Source organism: Pectinophora gossypiella, chromosome 4 (genome assembly GCF_024362695.1).
Source record: "Pectinophora gossypiella chromosome 4, ilPecGoss1.1, whole genome shotgun sequence".
NCBI classification, from domain to species: Eukaryota; Metazoa; Arthropoda; class Insecta; order Lepidoptera; family Gelechiidae; genus Pectinophora; species Pectinophora gossypiella.
In genome coordinates, this window is record NC_065407.1 from 1,745,930 (window position 1) to 1,771,488 (window position 25,559).

Below are 25,559 nucleotides of genomic sequence, written 5' to 3' on the forward strand. Positions count from 1 at the left end.
TAAATGCACTCGCATTGCAGCACTGTGATAGAGTATGCTCCACACCGCTCCGGCTGATAGAGAGGAAGCTTGTGCCCAACATGGAACTTATATAGGCTGTTTATGTTTATGTAAAACGAATTATTCTTATTTAGAATGGGATGAATAGCAAGGATAACCTAATTAAACATGATTCATGAGTCTATATATGGATAGGACTTTGTATCAAAAGTGGCTGCATGTTTCCTGATTAAGTATTTGTGATTTATCCACCTCATTACCAATTCCGAGCAGTTTAAATACGTAATGTACGGTCAGTATAATTGCACCAGGATAAAAGGTTGATCTTTGAAGCTGGTTACTATGGTTACGTTGCGAGGACTTTCAGAAATTAGAATAATTTTTCAACGTACTTAATTATCTTCTAAATATATAAAAGGAGAAACTGACTGACTGACATATCAACGCACAGCCTAAACGGCTAAACGTAGGCACTTGAAATTTGGAAGGGACGTAACTTAGGTACCGTAGAGGTGCACTAAGAAAGGAATTCCCGAAATTCCCACGGGAACGGGAATTAGCGGGAAAATCCTTTTGTATGAAAAATCTAAACCGCTTAAATTAGACGCTCGAGATTTGGCATGCAGGTACCTTAGTAAACTTAAAGCTTAGTTGCAACAGGATATTGCAAAATTCCCACGGGAACGGGAGTTAGCGGGAAAAAACATTTATATGAAAAAATGTAAACCGCCTAATAAGATACACTCCACGCGGATGAAGTCGCGGGCAAAAGCTAGTCATGGATAAACTTGTTGAAGGTCAATGTAACATTTTTGAATTTACGTCATTTCGCAAGGTGTTATGGCTGAGGAGAAGAAATGACAAGAAACTTCAACAGCAACACATCTTTTAAATCAATGATGGTATAATTACAAGTTATTTAATAACTAGAGGAACACATTCGATACCAGACATTTTTATCATTTAGGTAGTCATTAATCTTATAATAAGCTTTTTTACATAAATAAAGCTTCATATGAGCTTTAAATTTATTTTCTGACAAATTCAAAATACTGTCTGGTATTTTATTGTAAAAACGTATACATAACTCCAAAAAAGATGAATGTAATTTACTTAATCTAGAATTTTGAATAGCAATTTTACTTATTGTGTGTTCCACGACGTTACCCCAGATAAAGATGTGGTCGGCGTCAGGAAGCGGGAGCGCGTGCTGCGCACAGCCACAGTCGGCAACAAGAGGACACACTCCGCCAGCCCACTGAGCCAGCCACCACGGGTATGTTACCAAATCAGTGTCCTTTGTATCATTAAAGGTACCAATTTTCCAGGTTGTTATGCTTCGTTGAGGCGCTCGGTGGCGCAGCGGTAAACGCGCTCGGTCTGCGATTGTTGAAGTTAAGCAACTTTCGCAAAGGCCAGTCATAGGATGGGTGACCACAAAAAAAAGTTTTCATCTCGAGCTCCTCCGTGCTTCGGAAGGCACGTTAAGCCGTTGGTCCCGGCTGCATAAGCAGTCGTTAATAACCATCAATCCGGACTGGGCCCGCGTGATGCTTTAAGGTCCGATCTCCCTATCCATCTATAGGGAAGGCCCGTGCCCCAGCAGTGGGGACGTTAATAGGCTGATGATGATGCTTCTTTTATCATATCGATACCATCTCGTAACCTATCGTCACTCCCTGGATACAGCACAACGGGTACGAATCCCCAAAGAAATGAGGTCGCTCCGGGAAACCTGTGGAAACCTCAGGAGTCTTCTGAATGCTTCTACCATTTAGAACCCTGAGGATGCTCGAGGGTGGACATAGGCATATTATCTGAGTGCTAGACAAGATGAAATTTATTGTAGTTCCCGCGAGCAGAGTCGCGAGCGGTCGCTAGTATAACACACGCACAAACGTAAACTTGTTTTACTTGTAACGTGGTATCGTATGGAAATTCAATCAGAAATCTGCCGTAACTCACTAACATGGGTTCTGCATACCGACCCGTCAAAATAAAATAAATAAAATTATGAGTTAGGTCCGATGCAATCACGTTACCGAGAAAAGAGCAGCATTCTGCTTTCTTTTTTCTTCCAAAACCTTTATCGAATGTAACTAGCGACTCTACCCGCCTTTGTCTGCTTGGGTATATTTTTTACGATACTGCCAGTTAAGTCTTGTTGTACCTACCTGTACTTCTCCAACAAGTAAATCATACTGAGCTGTTTTCGATTGTTACGTTGTTCCATTACAGAAAGATAAGTTGTTAAGTTTACCAGTAATATTTGTTTATACTTTTGCGTACCTGGGGGGTTAAAATGGCCACATCGAAGCAATTCATCTAAGAAAGCAATATTGCTTTTTGACATTTGTTTGCATTGCGCACTTACTTTTATATGCGCAAATGTCAAATTGCAATATTGCTTTCTTAGATGAATTGCTTCGATGTGGCCATTTTAACCCCCTAGTTTAGGTTTTAAGAATAAAATTTAATCCCACAGACCGCTGATACGGTGAAGAAAGGCAACCGAAGATGTGCAAGCTTATCTCCTACTCCCGTAAGTGAGATTTTCTTCTTTTCAAGTTGTTCACCTAACCTGGAGGGTTGAAGAGGGTCACATTGAAGCAGTTCATCTAATAAAGCAATATTGTTTATTTATTTTATTTATTTATTATAAATGGGTAGTTTCTTAGGTCAAAGATAAAATTATGAACTTTTGAGACTAAAAATAAGTAGATCTAAAGGTGACAAAGAAGTTTTCTTTTTTCTATTTAACGCGACATTTTGTCAGGTTCTTTTTCATACAAATTCCATAGTAATTTCGTGTTTTGACGTTTAGTAAAAACTGATTTGACTAGTTAGAAACTAGCCTAATGTCAAATTTATTTTCAGTAGATTAATTGCTTCGATGTGGCTGTTTTACACCACGTCGTCTGGTGTTAGTATCAATGTACCAACTTTGTTAATGAATAAATATTTTTCATTTACATTTCTTCATTTTCATTGAGCCGCTAGATGTTTCTGACATGCCTCGAACTTACTTAAATTAAATACTAGTACTTTCTTAAGTAATAATATGGAACAACGAATTGCCTTTCGAAGAACGAAAATATCTTACTTTTAATGTTTTTTGTTTTTATAGCTCTTACCCATCTATCTAGAATTTTACAAGAGCTGCGGGTTCAAGACCCGACCGAGACAGAACTTTTTTCGATTTAAATTTTCTCTCTTTTTCTTTTTTTTTCTTTTTGTGATTAACGCCTGAAAGACATTTCTGTATACCAATAACGCTGGCAGTAATTATTCTACGATCTTAATTGTGTACCAATAGGTATTTTTGTTATTTATGACTGTGGCGAATTTCGTAACATACGTACGTAAGCTCAGGACTATATCCCAATTGGGGTAGTCAGAGGTACAAATGATCAAATCAAGCAAGATGTACTAAGTACCACATTTGACCGAGCTTCCTGTTAGACCAACGTGATAGATGGTGAGTCGTATGTGAAGTATTTTTGTGACGTTGATAATTATTGTGATTTTGTAGGGTGTGAAGAAATCAGTGGACAATGTGACCATACCTTCTGTCAGCGCTTCGTCTCCGGAGACTCACGAGCCTCAGGGTTTCCCGCAAGCACTTGCTGAAGGTAATGAACAATTATAATAACAATTTCAATCAATCAAAAATTCTTTATTGCACGAAAACATAAACCCAAGACATGTACAGACGAATAAAATAAGGAGCATTGGAGGAAATAAATTAAATAATAATAAGAAATAGAAAAAAATTATATTACTTACCAACATAAATAAAAATAATTTACATTTTTGAACGATAATTAATTTAACTATAACGATCGATACACACAGCCGGTTTTTCCCGGCTCTGATTCGGAACGCATAGTTAGCGTTTCACTCAGCAAGGGGGTTTAAAGAGGCCACAGAAGCAATTCATCTAAAAAGCAATAAGTAATGTTGACGACAGGTCGACATGGCAATTGGGGCATGAGATGAGCCGCGGAGGCGGAGTCGCCCCGCACACCCGCACAGTCCCCGCGGCGTCTTAATCTTAGTGTCGCACGAGTCCGTATCGACCGCGTTTATCGATTATAATCTCGCTCACATAATTTATTACTATTGTGTTTTAAAAATGGCTACGGTTGCATCTTCGTCGCGTGTTCAAGCAAAAAAACCAATAATTTACTCTCAAGCTCGAGAACTAGCTAGAAAAGTGTTAGAAAATTGTGACATTGAACGGAAAAATAATTGTTACAAATTTTCTGTCAATCGATACGTTAGATGATTCAGATGAGTAAATATTAACTTAAATGAAAACGTGGTATTATTTTATTCACATTTTGTTACATATTACATAATAAAAATATATCGATATTGAAAATGTTACGTCACTAGAGAATTGCCATGTCGACCTGTCGTCTACAGTATTACATTTTGTCACAAATAAGTGCTCAATGTCAACAAACGTCAAACAGCAATATTGCGTTTTTAGGTGAATTGCTTCAATGTGGTCTTTTTAACCACCAGAACCCACAGAATATTAGCATCGGGCGGGGCTAACGCGCTGCTTATGCTGGGTGACGTCTTATTATTCAGGATCTCCACCACCGCCGTATGATATTTCGATCGACATCTTTTTTAGGGTTCCATAGCCAAATGGCAAAAAAAAAACAATGTATAAATGGCAAAAACGAAACCCTTATGGATTCGTCATGTCTGTCTGTCCGTCCGTCCGTCTGTCCGTCTGTATGTCGCAGCCACTCACAACTGAACAATTTTTATATTATTGACAATTATATTGACAGTTTATATAATTTTAATAGGGGCTATTTAAAAGCAGGAGGTAACCCTACTGAGTGATGTGGTTACTAAGTAGGTATGTCATTTTGTGTAAGTTTCTTTGTTACTGTAATTCTACTTTACTCTAGCCATAGAGGCAGCTAATCAACTCGCGACACCAAACACTTTAGGACCCCGATACTGACCCCGCCGGCGTGGTCGACGATTTCCCTCAATCAGCGCTTATCGCTATCGACCCACTAGGGTCGATTAATTCTTTCAAATATTCCTCTCAGACGACGCCCTGAGCCGAGGTTCGCGCCCAACTGGACACCCAGGCCTGTTGTTTTAAATGTTGTACCGGGTGAGAGCCACCAGCGCTCCCCATTTATCCGGCCAAGTAGTTAAAAAAATCTTTCTTTAATAATAAATTATATCTCTTTCTAGACAAAGACCTGACCATGCCACACTGCATGGTGATCAAGATGCAGCGGGCCCTCGCCACCAAGAAGCGGGAGTTCATTAAAATGAGGAAGAATTTGATTTCTCAGCAGGTATGTTGCCGATTTATATTAGTAACTATTTGTGCCCCGCGATTCGGTCTGTGTTAACCAGGGCTAACCCTAAAGTGATATAGCGTGATGATTGCTATTGCAGATGATAGTCAAGCTACTAATGTACAGAACTGCAAAATTATATTTGAATCCGTCCAGACATTTTTACGTGATGTCTGAACAAACTTAGAAAAGTTAGTTTCTGGGTAATTAAAATTACTTACCTACTCTAGTATGCTGTTCACATCATAAAATAACATAAGTTTACGACTACCCGCAACCCGCATTGGAGCAGCGTGGTGGAGTATGCTCCGTACCCCCTCCGATTGAATGAGGGGAGGCCTGTGCCTAGCAGTGGGACGTATATAGGCTGTTTATGTTATGTTAAGCTCACGACTTTATTCTAATTGAAGTAGTCATAGGTACATCCATTGCAAGATGAAGTAAATACCCACACCTTACCGAGATTTCTGTTAAGGTGAGTATAGACTACAACATTTACTTGTAACAGAACAACGAGCCGCTCTATGATATGTTCTAGTGTATCATCCTCTTACGAACTAAACGTCGAGCACGCTGGGCTCTTTGTTACAAACCAACGAGCATATTGGTGTAACATTTCGTCGAGCCACGAGTGCGGGCGATGCGCGGTTGCGGGGTGACGCGGAGGGAGAGGGAGAGAGGGAGCATTTACCCGAACATAACGCCGAGCATTCGCAGGAACGTTACATTACATGGAAATGCTTTGGAAACTGAGCTTTTGCCTGTATTGTATCATTCGTAAGAACGTTACATTACACATTAATGCTCCAGAAAATGTTGTAGTCTATACTCACCTTTAGACCAACGTGATAGTCGTATCGCCGTCTTTGTTATAATGGTCGAGCTTACTGTGTCACTTAGTGAAAACTGCACTACACCACACTATCCACATCAGATTTGAATAAAATTGCCAGATCTACACCACAGCGATAATGTCCAGTGGTGTAGCAGACGATGCTAGAACGACCGGTTTCTGATTTTCGTAGAAAGTGGTGTTGGAAGCGTTCGCGTCGCTGCGCGATATGGAGGCGCGGGCGGGCGTGGCTGCCGACGAGAGCGTGGGCGACGTGCACATCGTGTCGGTGAGCGCGTGGCCCGCGCACGACCTGCTACTGCTGGTCAGGGACGACCTCGAGTTCCCCATGCACAGCGAGATCAGCGGCGCTTTCGGTACGTTGCTTTTTTGCAACTTACCTTATTGTAGATTTACCTCGAATGTCATTCTGTTAGAATTTGACTGGACAGCCGCTGTTGGTAACATATCTATCCGTTTTGCTACCATCACATGAGCATACGGTGAAAAAAACTGGACCCCGATACCGACCCCGCCGGCGTGGTCGACAATTTCCCTCAGCGCTTATCGCTATCGACCCACTAGGGTCGATTAATTCTTTCAAATATTGTAAAAACATAATAAAAATGCCAACAAAAACATCACAATATGATTAATGGACGGCCTCTAAGATAACCGCCGTTATCCAACGCCAAACGGTCGTTAGGTCGTCGTTAAACTGGCAAGTCAAATACAATTTTCTTATCAATATCACGGGCATATAACATGCCTGTATGTCTATACTAATATTATAAATGCGAAAGTGTGGGTGTCTGTTTGTTTGTCCGTCTTTCGCGGCAAAACGGAGCAACTAATTAACGTGATTTTTTTAAGTAGAGATAGTTGAATGGATGGAGAGTGACATAGGCTACTTTTCGTCTCTTTCTAATCCCCCACTAAACGTCCCACTAAAATGGGACGTGGAAGTTTGTATGAAGCATTCCGCAATTTATAACGTAGAAAGCTAAAAAATGGTGTGCAGACTATTTGTGACTAACAAAAAAAATCGTGCAACATTTTTTTTTCAAATCTGCACCCAACCAAAGAGGGAGGACTTTTCACAGTTTTCAGGATAGGGAGCTAAAAATGGTACATTAGGAAAGGAGAACCGTGTTACCCCGAAATTAAAGCGAGAGAAGCCGCGGGTAAAAGCTAGTAAAGTATAATAAATTATGATACTTAGCTACCTAAAGTATTTCTTTCAGCTATTTATACACAATATTTTCGGAATATTAATCTCGGTAATATCTTTCCTATTGAGAAAATTTTCAACTTCTCAAATAAATAGTTTCTGCTAAAATTATGATCACGTCATCTGTCAACGGCGCGCATCGTGACTTATTGTAGATTGATCTCAGATGGCATTTACTATTGCCGGGGCCAATATGAGCAGGCAAGATATTGTAACTGCTCTCAGACTTCGCTCTGCACATATCTCATTTAACTCATTCGCTTTCCTTATGAAGAAGGTACCATTGCTTTATTAATTACAACTGCGAGGTTGGTATATAATGTAATAGTGTCTTGGCCTCCCCTACTTCGGATGACGCTAAGGCACTTTATAAGTTATTTAAGGTAGCGGAGAAACGCAGGTTAAACCTATAATATTGTAAGAACTATGAGGGTGGCATATTCTGTATATAAAAAACTCTCTATAAAATAAAAGAAAAAAAAATGGCATTTACTACTTGATCAGACAATAGGGAACACTAAGAACCGGTAGAGCTTTCACCCGGTACAAGTAATGTAAACTGAGATGACAGCGCGCTGTATCAACCTGACCTGACCTGACAGTAACATAGTAAACAATCCTGTGCAGCGCCTCAAGTGCTGCAGCAGCTGCACTCGCAGCTGTCGCCGGTGCCCGAGGAGGTGGTCAGCCTGGGCGCGGAGATGATGGCCCGCCGCATCGACCTGCTCAACATCCTGCGCGGCAAGCACCGCGCCGATCGCACCTATGTCAACAACATCAACGTAAGTCAGGGTTTTACTATCTTTATCTTTGGAACTAGGTATACCAAAGACCTAATAGTGTCATTCCGTTTCTATATTGACATATATAGAAATCCTATCCCGTGATTGGTTGAAACTGACAACTCCTGTATATCCATTGATGTTTTAGCCAATCATAGGATAGGATCTGTCAAGATAAATACGGAATATTATCTAATACTTTCCCTGATATAATTTCATATTGGTACCTGTATTGTTTTCAATATAACAGGGTTGATTACGCATGTAAACCTCGTCTCTATTGACAACTCTGTTATCTTTTAAAACTGCTATAAAAATGAAGATAAGATGGTAAGGTGTCAAGTTTGGCAATATGGCATTCCCTAATTCCGATAGCTACGTAGCTTGTCACACAGACGTCGTCCAAGTAAGACAAACATTTTAAACAGCTACAGTCTCGGGTTAGGGAGTCCAAACGACGTCAGGAGATAGGGGACATTCGTCAACTTTATTTTTTTGATATAATTAATGTCCGCTGTCCGTAGAAGACGTTTGGACTACTGAGCCCGGAACGCCCTGTATTTCAGAATATGGAATGGAAAACAAAGAATTCAGAGATGGACCACGAGACAGAACGCTTGCACAGATTGGTGGCCGGGACTGCTGAAAATTTGAAAGCCAAAATTAACTACTCCTTAGAACTTGCTAAGTAAGTATTTAAATTAAGTTAAAGATCTCGATCTGAAAGTTAAAGATGTTTAATTTTAGCCTTATTACAAAACGAACACTGAAGATAAACTAAGTTAAAGTCCGCGCCACGAAAAATTTTGACGGATTTTAATGAAACTAATTGACAAATCGTAATAATTATAATTTTATGCAGAATCTGCGACAATAACGCCGCGCCACTTTATGTTAATATCTAATAATCATGTTTATGTCTCCCTCATCCTGTTTGTTACATTCAGGATACCATGGTTGGACCGTGAGGCGCTTACAAAAAGAATTGAAAGACTACAGAAGGAAAATATGATTTTGCAACACAAAATCGATGAAATGGGAAAGAGCCATAACGTCGAATATTGCATGGCGAGTAAGGATGGAATGGCCATGCCAGGAACGCCTTCTGACACCGGTGCTGCCAGCCACCAGGTCACCATTTATTTACTATTTTCCTCCAAAATCTAATACAATTATCTGCTTCTGATAGAGATAACTACCCTCATTTCCCATTTTGCTTGTTTCCCATAGCAGGTAGCAGTTTATTTGTTACAATACCACTTCACTAATTATCCTTGTACGTACCTACCTACATTTCAACAAAACCCAATCATTTCCAATACACGCCATTGCCTTATGTGTGATGAAACTAGATTGGAAACTTGTCACTTGTCGCCATGACCGAATACGGCTGGAAGGATATTATCCATCGAAAAATCTAGCCTAATTTCTGAATGATTTACCGTTTCAAGATAATAATGCTGACGATTGATTTAAACGCTTCCTTAAAGTGTGTACGTTTGTTGTATGCAGAATGTTTTGGAGGAGTTGTCCAAAGAGCGCGCTGCGCGGGAGGCGTTGAAGGAGCTAGTGTCGGCAGCGGAGAGCATGCTGCGGGTGGCGCGCGCGCGCATTGCCACGCTGGAGCGCCAGCTCAAGGACACCAAGGCCGAACTCGACGCCGCGCGTCGCAAGCATAAAGACCTCGAGCAACTCGTAAAAAGACAAGCCAATTCTCCTCCAGTGAAGTCACTCTACATCTACGATCCTGAAGGGGATCGATTTAGATAACACCCCGCTCTTGTCAATATTCTAATAACTGTAACGTTAACTTTACTTGCCTTTAAAATGCCCCATAATCACAGGCTTCACAGCCGTTGCGAACTTAGTAAGATTTCGAAAAAACATCTACCGGCTTTTAAATAAACTCATGCTTGAACCAAGTAACTATTGTTGCAGTATCGACATCGGGAAACGAGTTACGATGCTCGCTCGAAGAAATTGATTGAAGTCTCCAAAACGGGAGAAATGACGATAGAGGCATTGTCACGCCAGCGAGACGCTCTCGAACTAAGGTTGGCAATATTATCATGACGTCATCGGTAAAAGGTAACCTTTTTGGGTAGCACGTAAGTATTGACTGGGACAAACTTCACATTTGGCTATGTGGTTTGAAGATTTTGAATTATTGCTAAGTTGATTATTTGAATGATTATCAAGTGTGTCTTCCGTTAAATAATCTGCGTGATGAATCAGGGTAAAGGAGCTCCGTGAGCAGGCGGAGATGGCGGAGAAGCTGGCGGACTCGCGCGAGGCTGAACAGCGATCGCGCGCCGAGTCGCTCCAGGCGAAGGTAGCCGACCAGGTGCTTTGCTGTCTCACGTACTATTGGAATCCCCTCGAACTGCTTTATAGGATTTAACCTTTACGAGTGTGATTTTCGTAATAGCGAATAGGTACTGAGGCCGGTCGCGTTTTCATACTAATTTGTCAGTTTTCTTTAATCTTCCCAGTGCAGTACCATGGCAATGCGCTAACTGGGAGCGACATAAGAGGTATTCGTACATGTCCTTAGTACGATGCAAATTCGTATGAAGACGCGTCTAGAGGAAACAGCCTTATACGGTTTATCGTTACAAGTGAATACTTTTTGTGAAAGCAAACATAAATTAAGGACGATAACTACATTGTAAAAGTGTTTTTGATGAATCTTTCTTAAACATTTCCAAACGCCACTATTTTTAACCCATGACTTTTGTAATAACATTTTTGTAACAGGAGAAAAGGAAAGAGGCAGCTGAGATAAGAGTGATGGAACTGGAAGCCAGAGTGAAAGAGTTGGAAGAAGTGATACACAACTTGCGTGAGCGATCGGGAAGACTAGTTGACATGGAGCGAAGACGATGCCTCGAATATGTGCCTTCGAAAGGTGGTCAATTTATTTCCTTTACATTAAGTAGATCTTTAAAAGAGACTTTCAATGATTATGTCAGCTATGTTAGGGATCTTTGCAGGGGGTCTATAATCTGGCTTGAGCAAGATTACACTTAGAAGTTATTCTTTTCCAGAAAATGAACCATCTGACAGGGAGACGGAAATTTGGAAAGAGCTTCAAGTGACACGATTAGCTCTCTCACGTGCCGAAGAAGAGTTGCGCCAGAGTCGCGCTGACAAAGATAGCCTTTTGGATTCTCTCTCCAGGATTGCGGTATGGTTTATGAGTTATTAAAACGGGTGTGTAAAATCAAACTTGCTTATTTTTTATTGTCATTCCAGCAAGACGGAGGTGAAAATATGCAAGACAAAATGGCTACTGAGTTGTTGAATAAAGAGCAAAGAATAGCAAAATTGCAACAAGTTATTGAAGAACTACGCGAAAATGAAAAATTGATGTTAGTAAAATTATTTTATGTAAAGCCGTGTGTCCCTCACGTGTCTATAATTTCGAAAAATAGTGAGAGCGAGCAGCGCTACATGAAGGCAGGGGCGCTGGTGCATGTGAAGGGTGCTCACATGCGCGGTGACGCTTTGTTAAATTTTAATATTTCCGTGCTGTGCACTCATGTTATTTATTTTGGTAAACAGGGAGCAAAGTATGACTCAATACGAAAACCAACTGGCATCTTTACGACTTGAAGTTAAAAGGCTGAGGAACTATGATTGCTATACTAAAGAAATGCCTTTTCAAGAGCTCCAGACGGAGGTAAGAAATATGAACATGAGGGTTTACTAGAGATTAAAAATGTGAAACATGTAGGAAACCAATACTAAGTAGTTGTACTAAGTAGGAAATGGCAAAGACGTTATTAGATATTCCGATATCTTCGTACAAAAGCTCCAATGCCAAGAATGATCGATGCACGTTATAATTATGTTGGTATAGTTGCTGGAGTTGCACATGCAAGTGGAGGCGTTGACGCGCGAGCGGTCGGCGCTGGTGACAGCGGCGGCGACGCGTGCGCTCATGCTGGAACGCCACGAGCGCGCCGCTGACTTGTTCTCGCGCGTCACGCGAGCCCGCCGTGAGCTCGCCGCTATGCTTGAAGGCCATACCGATCCGCCACCCATCAGTGAAATTTCTCATGCAGAGGTATGGTTTTAGAACCGTATAGGAAAGGTTAAATATCAAGTGATTGAACTATTCATTTTGTTTGAATTAGATCAGACTCGTGATCAAAAATGTGTGCAGGTGTCGCGGTCGCTGTCGTCGGTGTGCACGAGCTCGGCGGAGACGTGGACTGCGTTGCGCGCGGAGCGGGCGCGCGTGTTGCGCCTCGAGAGCGCGGTGCTGGCGCAGAGCCTGCAGCTAGAGCGCGAAGGCCGCGTGCGCACGCAGCTCGAGCGCCGGCGCGCCATCCTCGAGCGAGAAATCCTGCGCTCGCATGCCGTCCCCACCTCCGAACCCACCCGCAATGCCATGATCAAGAACCCCAGCTTGGTACTTTTCACCTTCTTCACCACAGTTTTCTCCTTCCTGTCCTTCTACGCGGTATCCCTCAACTATCACTGTGATTTGAAGTTGTCTTCTAGTCGATGATGTGATTTAGCGCGTGATGTGATGTGAATTTGTGATGTCCGTGTTGTTATGTGTTTTAATATAAGGAATATTTGCATTTAATGAATTGTTTCTTTTTCCAGATTCAAGACATATTTTGCTTTAGATAAATGAATACTTATCGAGCGTAACACTCCACAATACGACAAAATGTTCTGTAAATAAATTAACATCTTTACAATCGCGTAAAATTTTGTTTTATTGCTAAGTATATGACGTTACAAAAAATTTATAGCTGACAAAACGAACACATAATACAACACAATTTAAAGCCTAAAGCCTATGGCCGGCAAACTTAAACATTTTACTTTTTTTATCATCTCGTTGATTTGTCATCAAAAACTGTAAATTTCTTGATAAGTATTGTTCTGCTGTTTGGTGTACCACAGGAATTATTCCTCTATAAGGAGTTATATCTTTGTGTGGTGTCGGAGTTAACGTGATGGGGTGTTCCGGGCTTGACTGCCACTTTTGCGTCTCAATGTTCGCTGCACCTTTCTTACGATCTATATCCCGGTCATCACTAGGCGGTATGTTATATGTCTTTCCGTAATTTCCGACTATTATTTTCGATGGCATATTATCTTGTTCTGTTGGATATAGTGAAACATTACGAATATCCTGATTCATACCCTCCATCTTTTCATGTTTTCTGCGATCGTCATACTTTTTCTTTTGTAGTGGTTTGTTGTATTCAGGTTTGTGGTCAAAGGAAGTGCCCAATTCATCTTCAAGAATTTTTATTAAGTTATCCAAGTTGTCGACTGGTTCTTCAATGCTACGTTTGGCATCAATGTGATAGGATTCATAGTCTGTAATTGCTTTCTCTAACAAGGACATTTTCTCCTGATCTTTCCTTCTTTGTAAGTGTACTTTACGTAATTGCTCTTCTAAAGTAAGGATTATTTTTTCCAATTGCGATATTTGTTGTTTCCTTGTCTCTAAATTTGTAATAAGTGATTCAATTTCGGAGTTCTTTTCTATCAGTTGTTGAGAGAGCTAAAAAGTAATAAATTTAGTAAGTACGTCGTAAACTATTATAAATTGCTATTTAAATTAAGTGGGTATTACAAGCGGTGCTGTACTTCTGACTACACGAAATGGGATTGTTTTAATTTACAGTATTACATTACAAAACACAGTGTAGTAGAATGACTTACATCTGCGTCGGCTTGCGTCCTTATCTCCAAATTTGTTCGGAGTAACTTAATAATATTAGACTGTTCTTCTTCTTTTTCTGTGTACATCTTGATAACCCCCTCTCTCTGTTCCAGCAGGCCTTCTTGTTCTGCCAAATGTTCTAGTTGACTCTCTATCTCAACCTCTTTCTTCGCCAATGCATCGGCCAGCTCACTATTTTGTCGAGTAGCTTCTGCTAGTTTTGTACGCTGTTGATTCAACTGTAAACAAAAACAAAATATGAGTATAATTAACAATTTGGCTTCAAACAATAAAATAACCAATGAAGCCAAAAAAACCACCATAACCATATCGTGCAGCTGGTTCAAATTTTCAAATTCTCCAAAGTCCTCTTGCAATTGCGATATGTGAGTTTTAAGAGAAGCCAATTGATTTTCATAGGACTCCATTTTTGTTTCACTGAAACCAAATAAAATATAATCAATATCATACTTCAGCCTTTAATAAGGGAAAAACGAATATTAAAAAATACCTTTCCTGTAATTGCTCCTCTAACAGTGATTGTTTCTTTTCAAGCTCACTTATATATTCATCTTTAGTCTTTAATTCAGCTTTCAAATTCCTTTCGGTATTCAATGTTTCTTTGAAATTATGCTGTAAAGTAAAATACCTTAGTATTAGTTTAGGGTCCAACGATTTTCATTGATATCTATTTAATACTCATTTTATTCGATATATAACAGATTTTTTTTCAAATGTCAGAACTATAAAGGTTGATTGATTTATCTATCCTTTTTACGCTCAGTACAGACTTAATTCATTTTTTGTTTCATAAAGTGCGATTAATTCTGTTTCAACAGGCCAGAGAATGCATATGGGTATAGCGTAGGTACACGTACTTCGATTTCCTTAACAGCTTCATTCTGTTTCAACAAGCGAGTCCTGTAATTATCTACTTCCATGTGTGCCATTTCTAAGTCTCTTTTTGTTGCTTCCCATTCTGTTTTGATACTCAGTGCTTTAGCTGTAATAAAATAGAAATATTTATCAATCATTTCACTACTGAATCAAAAACAATTATCTACATAGGAATGTACTCCGATATCAAGACTGTTATTATAGTCAATTGCCATTCGGATTTTTTTACAAAAAAAATATTGTTTATAAATAGTATTATCTCACTCAATTGTGCATCTTGTTCTTGCAGCTGCTTCAGCGCGTCTTTGTAACGTAGTTCAGACTCCAGAAGCTGAGAACAGAGACACTCTAATTTCGACTCTAGTTTCTTTCGTTCTTCTTTCTCTTCGTCAAATTTCTTCTCCGTTTCAGTTAGTTTCGATATGTTCGCGTTAAGTTCTTTCTTCATATTGCCAAGAGAGTCATCGTAACATTTTGTTAGATCTTGTAGACGTTTTTCTAAGTCTTCTTTCCTGTTATTAAAAAATAATATATATGTAATTAAAACACATAACGGGTTCTTACCGCGTTTAAATGGGACTCCCGATATTTCGACACTGTTGCAAGTGCCAAGATCACGGAATGACTGATGAGATTGGAGTGGAGTAGGTAGGTAGGTGGAATATCGGGAGTCGAATACGCGGTAAGAACCCGTTATTATGTGTTTTAATTATGATAATAACCGCGTAAACTTAAAACAATATATATGTATAAAAATGTTTAAAAGGTACATTTCCCTAGGTACATTTAGGTAGGTGTACAAGTTAAGGAGTTTTTTCATCGATAGTTCTAATTATGCAGTTTCTTAATAAGTTAGATTAGGTTTCAGTATTATAACTTAATCTGGTTATGATTATTAGATATATTTGCATTGGTCTGAATACTAACTCCGTTTGTAATTTCTCACGAGCTTCGGCAATTTGTTCTAAATGTACAGTATTGTCCCTGATAGATTCCGTCAATTTGTTCAGCTCTTTGTCGAAATCAATTTGAAGCTTTTGATTCTGAAATAAATGAAAAATGATTTATTTTCAAAACGCTAGATTGAGAAACAAGAAACAAGAAACAAGAAACAAGAAACAAGAAACAAGAAACAAGAAACAAGAAACATTTATTGAGAAGCTGTGTAGAGAAAATATTATTGTGGCATTAGCAGCCACTAAGTGACTATTGGTGGCTATGTAAGCTAAGAGCCAGCTGTAATACCAACTGTAGCTAAAATAGTAATAAACTCTGGCTTGAAAGCCAACCCAGGACTTATAATAAATTACGAAATTCTGACTATTAAATAAATACAGCTCGAAAACTGACGAAAAACACTTCGTTTTTCTATTTAACTAATTTATGAATTTTAATCTGGAAAAAGTAATAATAATTTTTTATGACATCACAATATGCTTTTCATACGAAATCCATAGTTATTTCGTGGTTTACCGGTTAGTAAAAATAAGAAGATTTGACTAGTATCTACTGACTGTCTGCTACCAGACACGTATCCAGTTTATCAGCCAGTGATGATGATAAATCATTATCTAAAGGCATTACTTACTTGTTCATGTAGCTGTTGAACAGTCCGCTCCAGGGTCCAATTTTGCGACCGAGACAACTCAAGCGCCGCCTCCAGTTGCGCCGCTCGCTCGTTGCCGATCTTCACCTGTCCCTCCGCCCTCGTTAGCCGCTCTTTAAACACCATCTTCTTGCACTTCTCATCCTTCAACTCTTTCTCCAACTCCTATGGAATTTGAGAGCAAAGAGCCTTATTATTCTATCACCACTAAAATAGTGTCTGGTAATTATTAAATACATTATCCTGTTTTCACAGGATCCTCTTGCATTGCAAGTTTTTGTTAGATCTGATTTTTACAGGAACAGCTGCCATATATATGACCTTCTAACCCGAGAAATCCAGCAAGTCACATATCTCGGAAAACACCATTTCCTGAGCTGGGTTTCCCTTCCTTTCCTTTACGGGTTAAAAAAGGTTTTCATATAGGTATTGTACTACTTATATGTTTACCTATAATGAGGTCTCTGAGTGTGGATGGATGGTGTGGCGGACGACCCAAGAAAGTGTAGATGGATTGTGAAGAAGGATATTATATATGTGAAAACTGTCGGTGTGTCCCACTATTTCCATGGAAATACAAAATCGAAATAGTGGCACTGCCGTTTTTTCTAAATTATATCCCATTATTTTCATAGTGGCAAAAAAACGCAGTTTCCACTTTAAGTGTGTATTCACACGTACTACAACCACACCGCGACTGCGGCTTCAATTACTACTATGCACGAGGTTTTATCTGAAGAGGAAATAAATAGTTTCTATGTTCACGCCGTCATAAGAGTTGATGCAGCGTTTTTTTTTTGCCGCCGCCGTCGGCATTGGAAATAGTGGAATACTCCCAATACTGTGACTACTGAGATGCCGACTGATAGAGTCACAGAGATTAATTGAAGAGGAAAACATGTCATACCGACCCTACTTAGAGTGAGATAAGGACAGGAGGATGATGATTATATTTATCTACATGTTATCTATGTGTTTATCTCCGATAATTATCACGTAATGTTGTGGTTTCACGTAATGTTACCTCAAGTCTATGCCTATTAGTTTGCGACTTGAGATGTTCTGACGCGTGGAGTTGTTTCTTCAGATCGACGTTTTGCGAGTTGAGATCAGACAACTCATACATGAGCTCTTCTGTGCGCAGTTGCAGGGCCATAGTCTCGTTCACTCCCCGTCTGATAAATCATAATTTGATTTTATTAAATAAGTTAAGCCACAGCTTACATCAGTAAGTAAGTAGTCGTTGCATGAGTAATGTCAGGGGCCTTGCCGGCTCAGTAGTAACCCTGATATCAGAGTTGATGAGGTTGGTTTTCCACCTCACAACCCACACGAGAGAAGATATAAGTACCAAAGGTGCGCTTAGATTCCGCTCAAATTGTGGGTTTGCCGCAAATGTCACCTACTTGGCTGGACAAATGGGGAGCGCTGAGAGCTCTCACCCGGTACAAAATTTAAGGCCTGAGGGTGCCCTGTTGGCCGCTCAAATTGACAAGAAACTAAAAAGTTAGCTACTTGAACGGAAACGTTTAGCGATCGTTAAACCTTCAATGGAGCGTGACATGACTGGTCATCGTAGGTGCGTTACAAGACATTTCCGTGGTCACACTAGGATAGACAGTTGCTTGAATAATGACATGTAATAGACCCTGCTGTGTGGGTGGCACTGCTACGATAATGCGAGAATCCACCAATAAACTTAATTACTTATAAATACTGCCTTCATCGTACGTCTATCGGGAGAAGCTCACGATATTTTATCGCGTTTTTTTTGACGTGACTTATTGTAGATTTGCCGCAGGTGGGATTAACTACTTGGCCGGACAAATGGGAAGCGCTAAAGGCTCTCATCCGGTACAACGTTTAAAATTTTATCGCGTCGCGACGAGTTACCCATACCGCAGGGGCAGAAGGACCGAGCAATGGATTCATAATTATGTTAAATTACAAAATAAAATAAATTGTAAAAAAATGAGGAAGAGGAAGGGGAGGACGTTGCCCAGCAGTGGGATCTTGTAGGTTAGATTAGAATAAAGTATAAGATTAGAATAAAGATAAACCATTTACCTTAAATAATCAACAATTTCGTTGAGCTCCCTCAAAAACTCTGTTTTGCAAGTTTGAAGAGAACAGTTTAACATTTCGTTTTCCGCGTTGAATTCGTTGATTTTCTTTGTTAGTTTACTCATGCTGATGCCCTTAACAATAATTACTTGACGTTAATTGGCTTATAAATATTTAAAACAGATGGAGAATAAGTACGGCACGTAATAATGATGTAAATCCAATGCACACAGAGGCGATAAGAGCGGCGAGTGGCGTTGAGGGGGTGAGGGGTTTGTATAGGTTTCTCTGTAAACCCGCGTGCATGCAAGACAATACAAAATAACATTACCAAAAAATTAAACAGTTCAGAACGCCAGAACCACAGATTATAAGCAATAATACTACGTATAGAAAGGACACTCTTCGCCCCGCACCGCTACGGGCTTGAAATGGCTTGGATTACCTCACCCCCGCGTTGCGAGTACTTGCGAGTCACTTTATTAAAAGCAAAAAGGAATCTTTGTTTCACTAGGCATTACTGCTTGGCATTACCAGTCGAGTCATGGGAAATCATTCTTTCCCGTGACACTATGGTAGTGTGACGGGAAAATTTGCAATCTCCTTTGGCACTACTTTGATTCGATAGTGTCACAGAATATTTCTTTTCCTGGGACACTACCAAGCATTATAACAGAGTTCCTTCGGGCTTCGTCTTCAGACCGTTGAAGCACCAAAGTGCCTAGGGAAACAAATAGTAAGGAAGCGCACGTGGACTGTCTCGGTCGCTCGTACAGTCATGAGCAATATAATGTACTTACCCACTTTAAGACTCTGTCGCACTAACATATTTGACATTTAGTGAGACTTACAGTTCAATTTGTCAAAAAAGTTAATGTGACATGGTACCAAAGTGTATACATATTAATGCTCGTGACCTTACACTCGAGGTGTTTCGTCTTTGTAATAACGAAATTTTTGAATAGAGTGTCCGGGCTGTGTCAGAACGCCTCCGGTGCCGTCTTTGTGTGCGTTGGGTTTTCGTTCTGTCTAGTAGGTACTAATAGGTGCATACTTTATCTTCAGTTTTGAGCGTTTCGAACCAGTCTATGATTTCCTTCCTCTTTATTAACGTTTGCTCGCAGGTGGCGACCAATTTGGTAGGCATGTCGTACAACTTGTTCATGTCGATTGTCACAGGGCCTTTGGTTGACTGAATCTCTAGAATAAGGGAAGTTTACAAGTTGAAAAACGTGATTAAAACACGTTTCGTCGGCAATGTTTCAAGGAATTATTGAGCTCTTGTCGGTGTAGCATTCTCCATTCTTGACTCTCAAAGGCCAATTCTTTGACTTCTTTGGGAGAGTCTAACGACGTTTTTTTTTGTTTGATGTGTCCACAGGATGTGTCTCCAACCACTGGACTACGGTGGCTGTTATTTTGAATATTTTCTTTTATTTGTCGTTTATTTTTAAACGTTTTGTAGTTATCATCGCCTTAAAGTGAAAACCACGCAAGAGTCTACTTGAAAAATCTTCTTACTTGAATAATGACTGAGATTGAAGAATCAACAAAATCTAAATTTCTTTCAATTATTTCAATCCGAGCAAAAGCGCATTATTCAAATATCACATTCGGATGTTATTTTTACGTGTTTTTCAATATAAGGCGACGTAAGATGCGGGTTACCTTCTAGAGGCCTAGTCCCAGAACACAGCTGTAGCAGCTGGTCTGGAGACAGCTTGGCGACGTTCATCACCCTCAAGTCCTCGGCTGATGGTAACTCGGCTTGTTGCCCCAGCGTCACCATCATTTTGTGGGTATTCCTCAACGTGGCGTATAGCTCCATGATTCCTTTCTGAAAATGTATCAGTCCTTCATGGTAACAATATTAGCTAAACCTAGTTAATATGAAAAATAAGAAAACGGATTATATTTCTACAAAATTTTCTTCCAAAGGTTGCTGCGTGAACTGTAAGGCCGCCTGATGTGCCTGTCTGTATCTGTTGTCTTTATTTCTATACCTATCTTGTATCCGCTGGTATGGTAGTGGGCTCTATTTTCCGCATTTAGACACATAGATGGCCCATTATGCGGTTCTTATATCCGGTGTTATATCTTATGTGCGTTCTGCTCTATAAAGTATACCTGTTTGTATTGTTATCGACAATAGGCTCACCCCCTATTATTCGGGGCTTAAAGATAGCTGGTGAACCTCTTCATACCCGTTCTGGGGAACAGGCGTAAGGCAATGTTATGCTAATATTATTGAAATATGGAAGTTACGAAACACTGCGATGATCGATAAGCTAAGGTAAGAATAGGCCTACGAAAAATAATAGGCTAGTCTCCAACTAGTCAAATCGGTTACTTTTTACTAAACGTCAAAACACGAGATTACTATGGAATTTGTATGAAAAAGCAACCTGTGACGTTATAGAGAAACCTAGTACACACGACCCAATTGAACAACTCATCAGATCTGGGAGGTTTAAATGGCCACATCGAAGCAATTCATCTAAGAAAGCACTAATGCAATTTGACATTTGCGCATATAAAAGTGCGCAATGCAAACAATTGTCAAATAGCAATATTGCTTTCTTAGATGAATTGCTTCGATGTGGTTATTTTAACCCCCCTGTGGGTATATATTATGTTCAAAATCACGGGTCAAAAAGTACCTAATTAGTTTATTATCTTTACACTACCTGCCGTTGGTCGAGCTCAATTTTCATCTTCTCAAACTGACACATCTTGTCTTGCCAACTCATTTTTATTTGCATTACGCTCTGTGTATCTGAAGCGAATATTTATAAGTAACACACATTTCACGAACTAAAACATTACCACATAATACCGCGATGTTGTATTGTTAATCAAAGAGGGTTATTTTTCAAGAGCTTAAAAAAATCTATAAAAACCTAAAAAAATAAAGAACATTAAGTACTTGGTTGTTAAAATGGCCACATCGAAGCAATTCATCTGAAAGCAAAATCTACGAATTCAATTCAATTTTTGAAGTACGGCTTCTGTCATCTTTGACAATTCTGCCAGTGTCGGTTCGTCTACGAAAGCAATATTGCAATTTGACAATTGTTTGCATTGCGCACTTACTTTTTATATGTGCAGATGATGACAGAAGATGACAGAACCCGTACTTCAAAAATTGAATTGAATTGAATTCGTAGATATTGCTTTCTTAGATGAATTGCTTCGATGTGGCCATTTTAACCCCCCTATACATTTTCTTGCTCTGCCTCTTTCGCAATACGCTTCTGCGTTTTTGTCCTGTTGTCGTCATACCATTCTATAGCGTAAGAACTATAAAATCTCTCAAGTTACCTTCATCAACCGGTATATTTGAATAGTCAGCCTCAATTTCCAGCTCTTCGCGTTTTTTTATTGTTTCCTGAAAAAGCAACTTATGGTAGTTATCCACGCGTTTCACCGACAATTTTATAATGTGCATTTTTACCTGGTCTGGGAGCTTCTGTATCCTTTGTAGTTGCCTCTGGAAAATAAATCAGTTGAAACTTGAAATGATTAATATTTCCAATATAGTCTAGTGTGGGGAACACCGGCGTAGGGGTAAGTCCGTCCGAACCTAACTAACTTATTAGTAAGGATGAATCGTACTCCACAAAAGAATTGTACGAATTGTATCTTATAATGAGGACCACGATACCGACACCGCGGGCGTGGTCGACGATTTCCCTCATTCAGGGCTTATCACTATAGCCACTAGGGTTGATTTACTCGTTACTAGTTTACTCCATTTGCGGCAAATCTAGAATAATCACCGTCAAAAAAAGTATCTTTTTTCGGTACCGTATGAAAAGTCACTAAAAGTAAAGGCTTCGATCAACAATATGAGTAGCCTTTAAAATCATGGGAGTAATACGGTCTCCTACCTATGCCTTCCTGGCATTGAGAATTTCGTATCGTAATTTGCAACTTACCTGAGCAAGGGGAACTGTTATAATTTCTCTACCTTCGTTAACCATTTGGTTTATTGCTCTCTTAGTAGGTATTGTCGATCTCTGCAATAGTGATTTATTTGTTAAATTCACCTAAGTTATAAAAAATATTGAGTGCTTCCGTTGTGTGGTGGTAAACTGCTGTTGGGTTAGTTATGTGCAAATCGCTCCGTCTATGAATCTTGGGCCATATGAGACAAAGTACGTAACGTCATACGATTAGAGTATGGCCTAAAATTCATAACTGGAGCGATATCCGAAAGGATACAAGATTTAAAACAAAATTTAAAGCATTAACTTTAAACAAGAATTATAAAAGCAAACTAAATAAGTTTCTTTTTCCATTTTGGTACGGAACCCTAAAAAGAAACAAAACAAAAAAGAAAGAAGAAGAATAAGTAAGAAGTTGCGCATTTTATATCTATCTATCTAAGAAGTTGCGCCTTTTGTCACTCTTTTTGTTGTCGTCTTGATGTTGTCCTACCCTCGAGTTTCGCAACCGCGCCGCGCGTGTCTCGAACTATATTATATCGAGTGTCTCAACCAATCTCCATAAGTACGACATCTATCTTCGTAGATAGCATTCGGTGCGTCTATTAGTCGAAGTGCTCGACGGACGGGGTAGCGCGCGACACGGTTGGCGTGCAGACTTCTGGATACAATAAATTGTTAAATAAAGAAACTCACTCTGTTGTTTGGCACTGGTGACCTGTCAGGACGAACAACTGACCGCGGCATGAACACTGGCTTCCCTGATATCAGGTCCTCTTTCGTCCTATTAGCTGATTTTGGGCGGGACTAAACAAAACGAAGCTTTTTGTTGAAGTGTCCGGGGTGTAGCCAAAGTAAAGGCTCCCAGAGAAATTAACGAATAATTTGACTGAAACACAGAGTTGTTCCAAAGCCCACATCGAAGTAATTCATGTAAGAAAGCAATAACGCTATTTGACATTTGTTAAAACACGTGCATTGTTTCAATGTGGCCTTTAGAACTCCACTACTGTGAGCTGTGCTGTGCTGTACTTTGTATAATAGAATTACGTTATCAACACATTATTTGTAAGTAAGTAAGTGGTAACTTTATAAACAGCACAGCAAATCTCCGCATTGGTGGAGTCTGGGTTTAAATAGGTAAAGGTAAGTCTTACATCCGAAGAACGAGGCCGTGATGTTCTAGGCACGGCTCTTGAATTGAAGACTTCGTGTTTGAGTTTCTGTTTCGAAATAAAATTTAATACAGTATTAAACTACCTGCCGATATCACGAGGTCTATGAATTCTAATACTTTTAAAAGAACACTCAAAAATGGCTTGTCGAGCCGGCATTTCATACTTTCAAAGAACTTTCTAGACCTTACATACATACATACATAAATTCACGCGTTTTCCATAAATTCAAGCAGAGACTATGGAATTCCATTTGCTTTGAGTCTCAATTTCTTCGTTCTTTTCTCTTTGAGTGGGTACCTAAAGCTCTTAAATAAGTTGGACGGTCTCTGTAGTCCAGTTGTTGAGCGTTTGGTTCACGACCCAGGAGTCGAGACTCCTGTGAGGTTCAAATCCCGGTGGGAACATACGTACCACAAAAAGTTACTGTGTTAATACCTAGTTTGGTTAAGACATTACAAGCTAATCCCCTGATTGGCCGAAAGTAAGATGATCCAAGGTTCAGAGGGTACGTTACAAGACGTTGGTCCCGATTACTACTTACCGATGTAAGTAAGTAATCATTATATGAGCCATGTCAGGGGCTTTTGACGGCTCAATAATAACCCTGACTCTAGGATTGGTGAGGTTAGTAATCCACTTGACAATCGACACGACTAATTCAATACTTACCTAATGAGCGAGGGTTGAAAATGTGTGTTCTGGGCTATGTAATATATATTCAATATAACGATATTTGCATTTTTTTCCATCATATTTTGACATGACATAAAACCATAAGTAAAAACATAGATATACCACAGGTCTGCCCCCTAAATCTTGTAGTTATCTACTATTGGTTGTTACTGAGGTCTGCAAAATCTGGTCGACGTGCCTCTTGCAGGTCTCACCATCATTAATCGCTGAACCTTGGCCTTTTTTCGGTGAACTGCGGCATCAGTGTACATTTGTATTCTGTTTTATTTTTCTATGTTACTTAGATAAGTAATTATTGTTGTTTATTTGTGTAAGTACTTAAGTAAATGTGATGTATGTCGAAGTTTGTTGGTAATAAACGATTTTATTAATATTTACAAAGACATTACGTACCCCTGCCTCTGTATTATTGACCGGCGCTTTCTTTGCTGGGCCCAACCTCTGCCTGACTGGCAGGCGTTGGGGGATCCGGCATTTCAGCGGCGCCCGAACCGTATCGCCTACCACATCTGCAACATCAGTACTCCACCTCACTACAACAAGTATTTTTTATTTGTTCAAGTGTAACTACTGTCATAGAATAACGAATAATTCTATGTGTAGAACGGCAACTCTCCGCTTTATTAAAAATGGAGATAATGTTACTTGTTACAATCCTTGTGAAATTCTGAAACGTGTTGTCCTATCAGTAATGAATAATACAGATAACATTATATAATCATAATTAGTATGCGTACACATTTATATACATACTGACATAGCGCCATTTAGCATAACAAATTAATTTACTAGGTATGTCACAATATACTTATTAAACAGCCAGGCTGGGGTTACAATCCTGGCTAAAGATCGACGGGGAATCTTTTCACCGATAAAATCGGGTATTGATTTTGTGAAGAAGCTTTTAGTTTTTGAGATTACCTCTTTTTTCCCTGTTATTTGTATTAACCAACCGGGTACGTACCTTGGTTTCTCGCCTCTCCCGCCTCCTTATTTGACATATTACTTTTACATTACTTAAAATTTTTCGATGCGGGAAATGTAATAAAATTATTATACTTCCGTAACGCGTATAGTTATTGTGTACGTGAAGTTATTGCAGCACATTAGATTTTTTTATATTTCTGCGTTCCAAAAGTAAATGTTTGCTTTTTGACATAATCGACCTATCATGAAGACAAAAAGAAGGAAAAGCAATAAAAAATACTTGTGACCTATAGACAAGTTGACAACAAAGAACATTATCAATGGTAAACTGGCAGCCAGTGCAAAATCTACCTAAACCAAAAAATACC

General features: G+C 39.5%; 2 protein-coding genes across 4 annotated transcripts; one reads left to right on the plus strand and one right to left on the minus strand.

Moving 5' to 3' along the window:
* The first annotated feature begins 285 nt into the window (after positions 1-285).
* LOC126366409 (centrosome-associated protein CEP250) lies at positions 286-12,863 on the plus strand. Its single transcript, XM_050009518.1, has 18 exons — positions 286-292; positions 1,173-1,276; positions 3,533-3,632; positions 5,230-5,336; positions 6,365-6,548; positions 8,030-8,184; positions 8,751-8,872; positions 9,132-9,315; positions 9,697-9,879; positions 10,123-10,238; positions 10,420-10,528; positions 10,942-11,092; positions 11,232-11,371; positions 11,440-11,555; positions 11,749-11,866; positions 12,047-12,253; positions 12,353-12,601; positions 12,802-12,863. The coding sequence occupies exons 1-18, from the start codon at positions 286-288 to the stop codon at positions 12,826-12,828; spliced, it is 2,379 nt and encodes a 792-aa protein (XP_049865475.1). The 3' UTR covers positions 12,829-12,863.
* Positions 12,864-12,940: 77 nt separating this feature from the next.
* Positions 12,941-24,876, minus strand: LOC126366207 (coiled-coil domain-containing protein 18-like). 3 transcript variants are annotated; one of them, XM_050009220.1, is made up of 19 exons: positions 24,658-24,876; positions 23,551-23,616; positions 23,090-23,200; positions 22,385-22,465; positions 21,901-21,936; positions 21,768-21,834; positions 21,134-21,222; positions 20,115-20,283; positions 19,501-19,646; positions 18,450-18,580; positions 17,407-17,557; positions 16,365-16,547; positions 15,704-15,819; positions 15,041-15,288; positions 14,758-14,882; positions 14,391-14,512; positions 14,206-14,317; positions 13,879-14,118; positions 12,941-13,717 (listed from the first exon to the last, which is right to left on the minus strand). In XM_050009220.1, exons 3-19 carry the CDS (start codon positions 23,138-23,140, stop codon positions 12,992-12,994), a joined length of 2,793 nt encoding a protein of 930 aa, XP_049865177.1. In that variant the 5' UTR covers positions 23,141-23,200; positions 23,551-23,616; positions 24,658-24,876; the 3' UTR covers positions 12,941-12,991. The 3 variants fall into 3 exon arrangements, with proteins under 3 accessions (XP_049865177.1, XP_049865176.1, XP_049865178.1); XM_050009219.1 differs by having other exon boundaries at positions 14,200-14,317; XM_050009221.1 differs by lacking the exons at positions 21,134-21,222; positions 21,901-21,936; positions 22,385-22,465; ... (1 more) ...; positions 23,551-23,616; positions 24,658-24,876 and having other exon boundaries at positions 14,200-14,317; positions 21,768-21,785.
* Between the last annotated feature and the right edge of the window lie 683 nt (positions 24,877-25,559).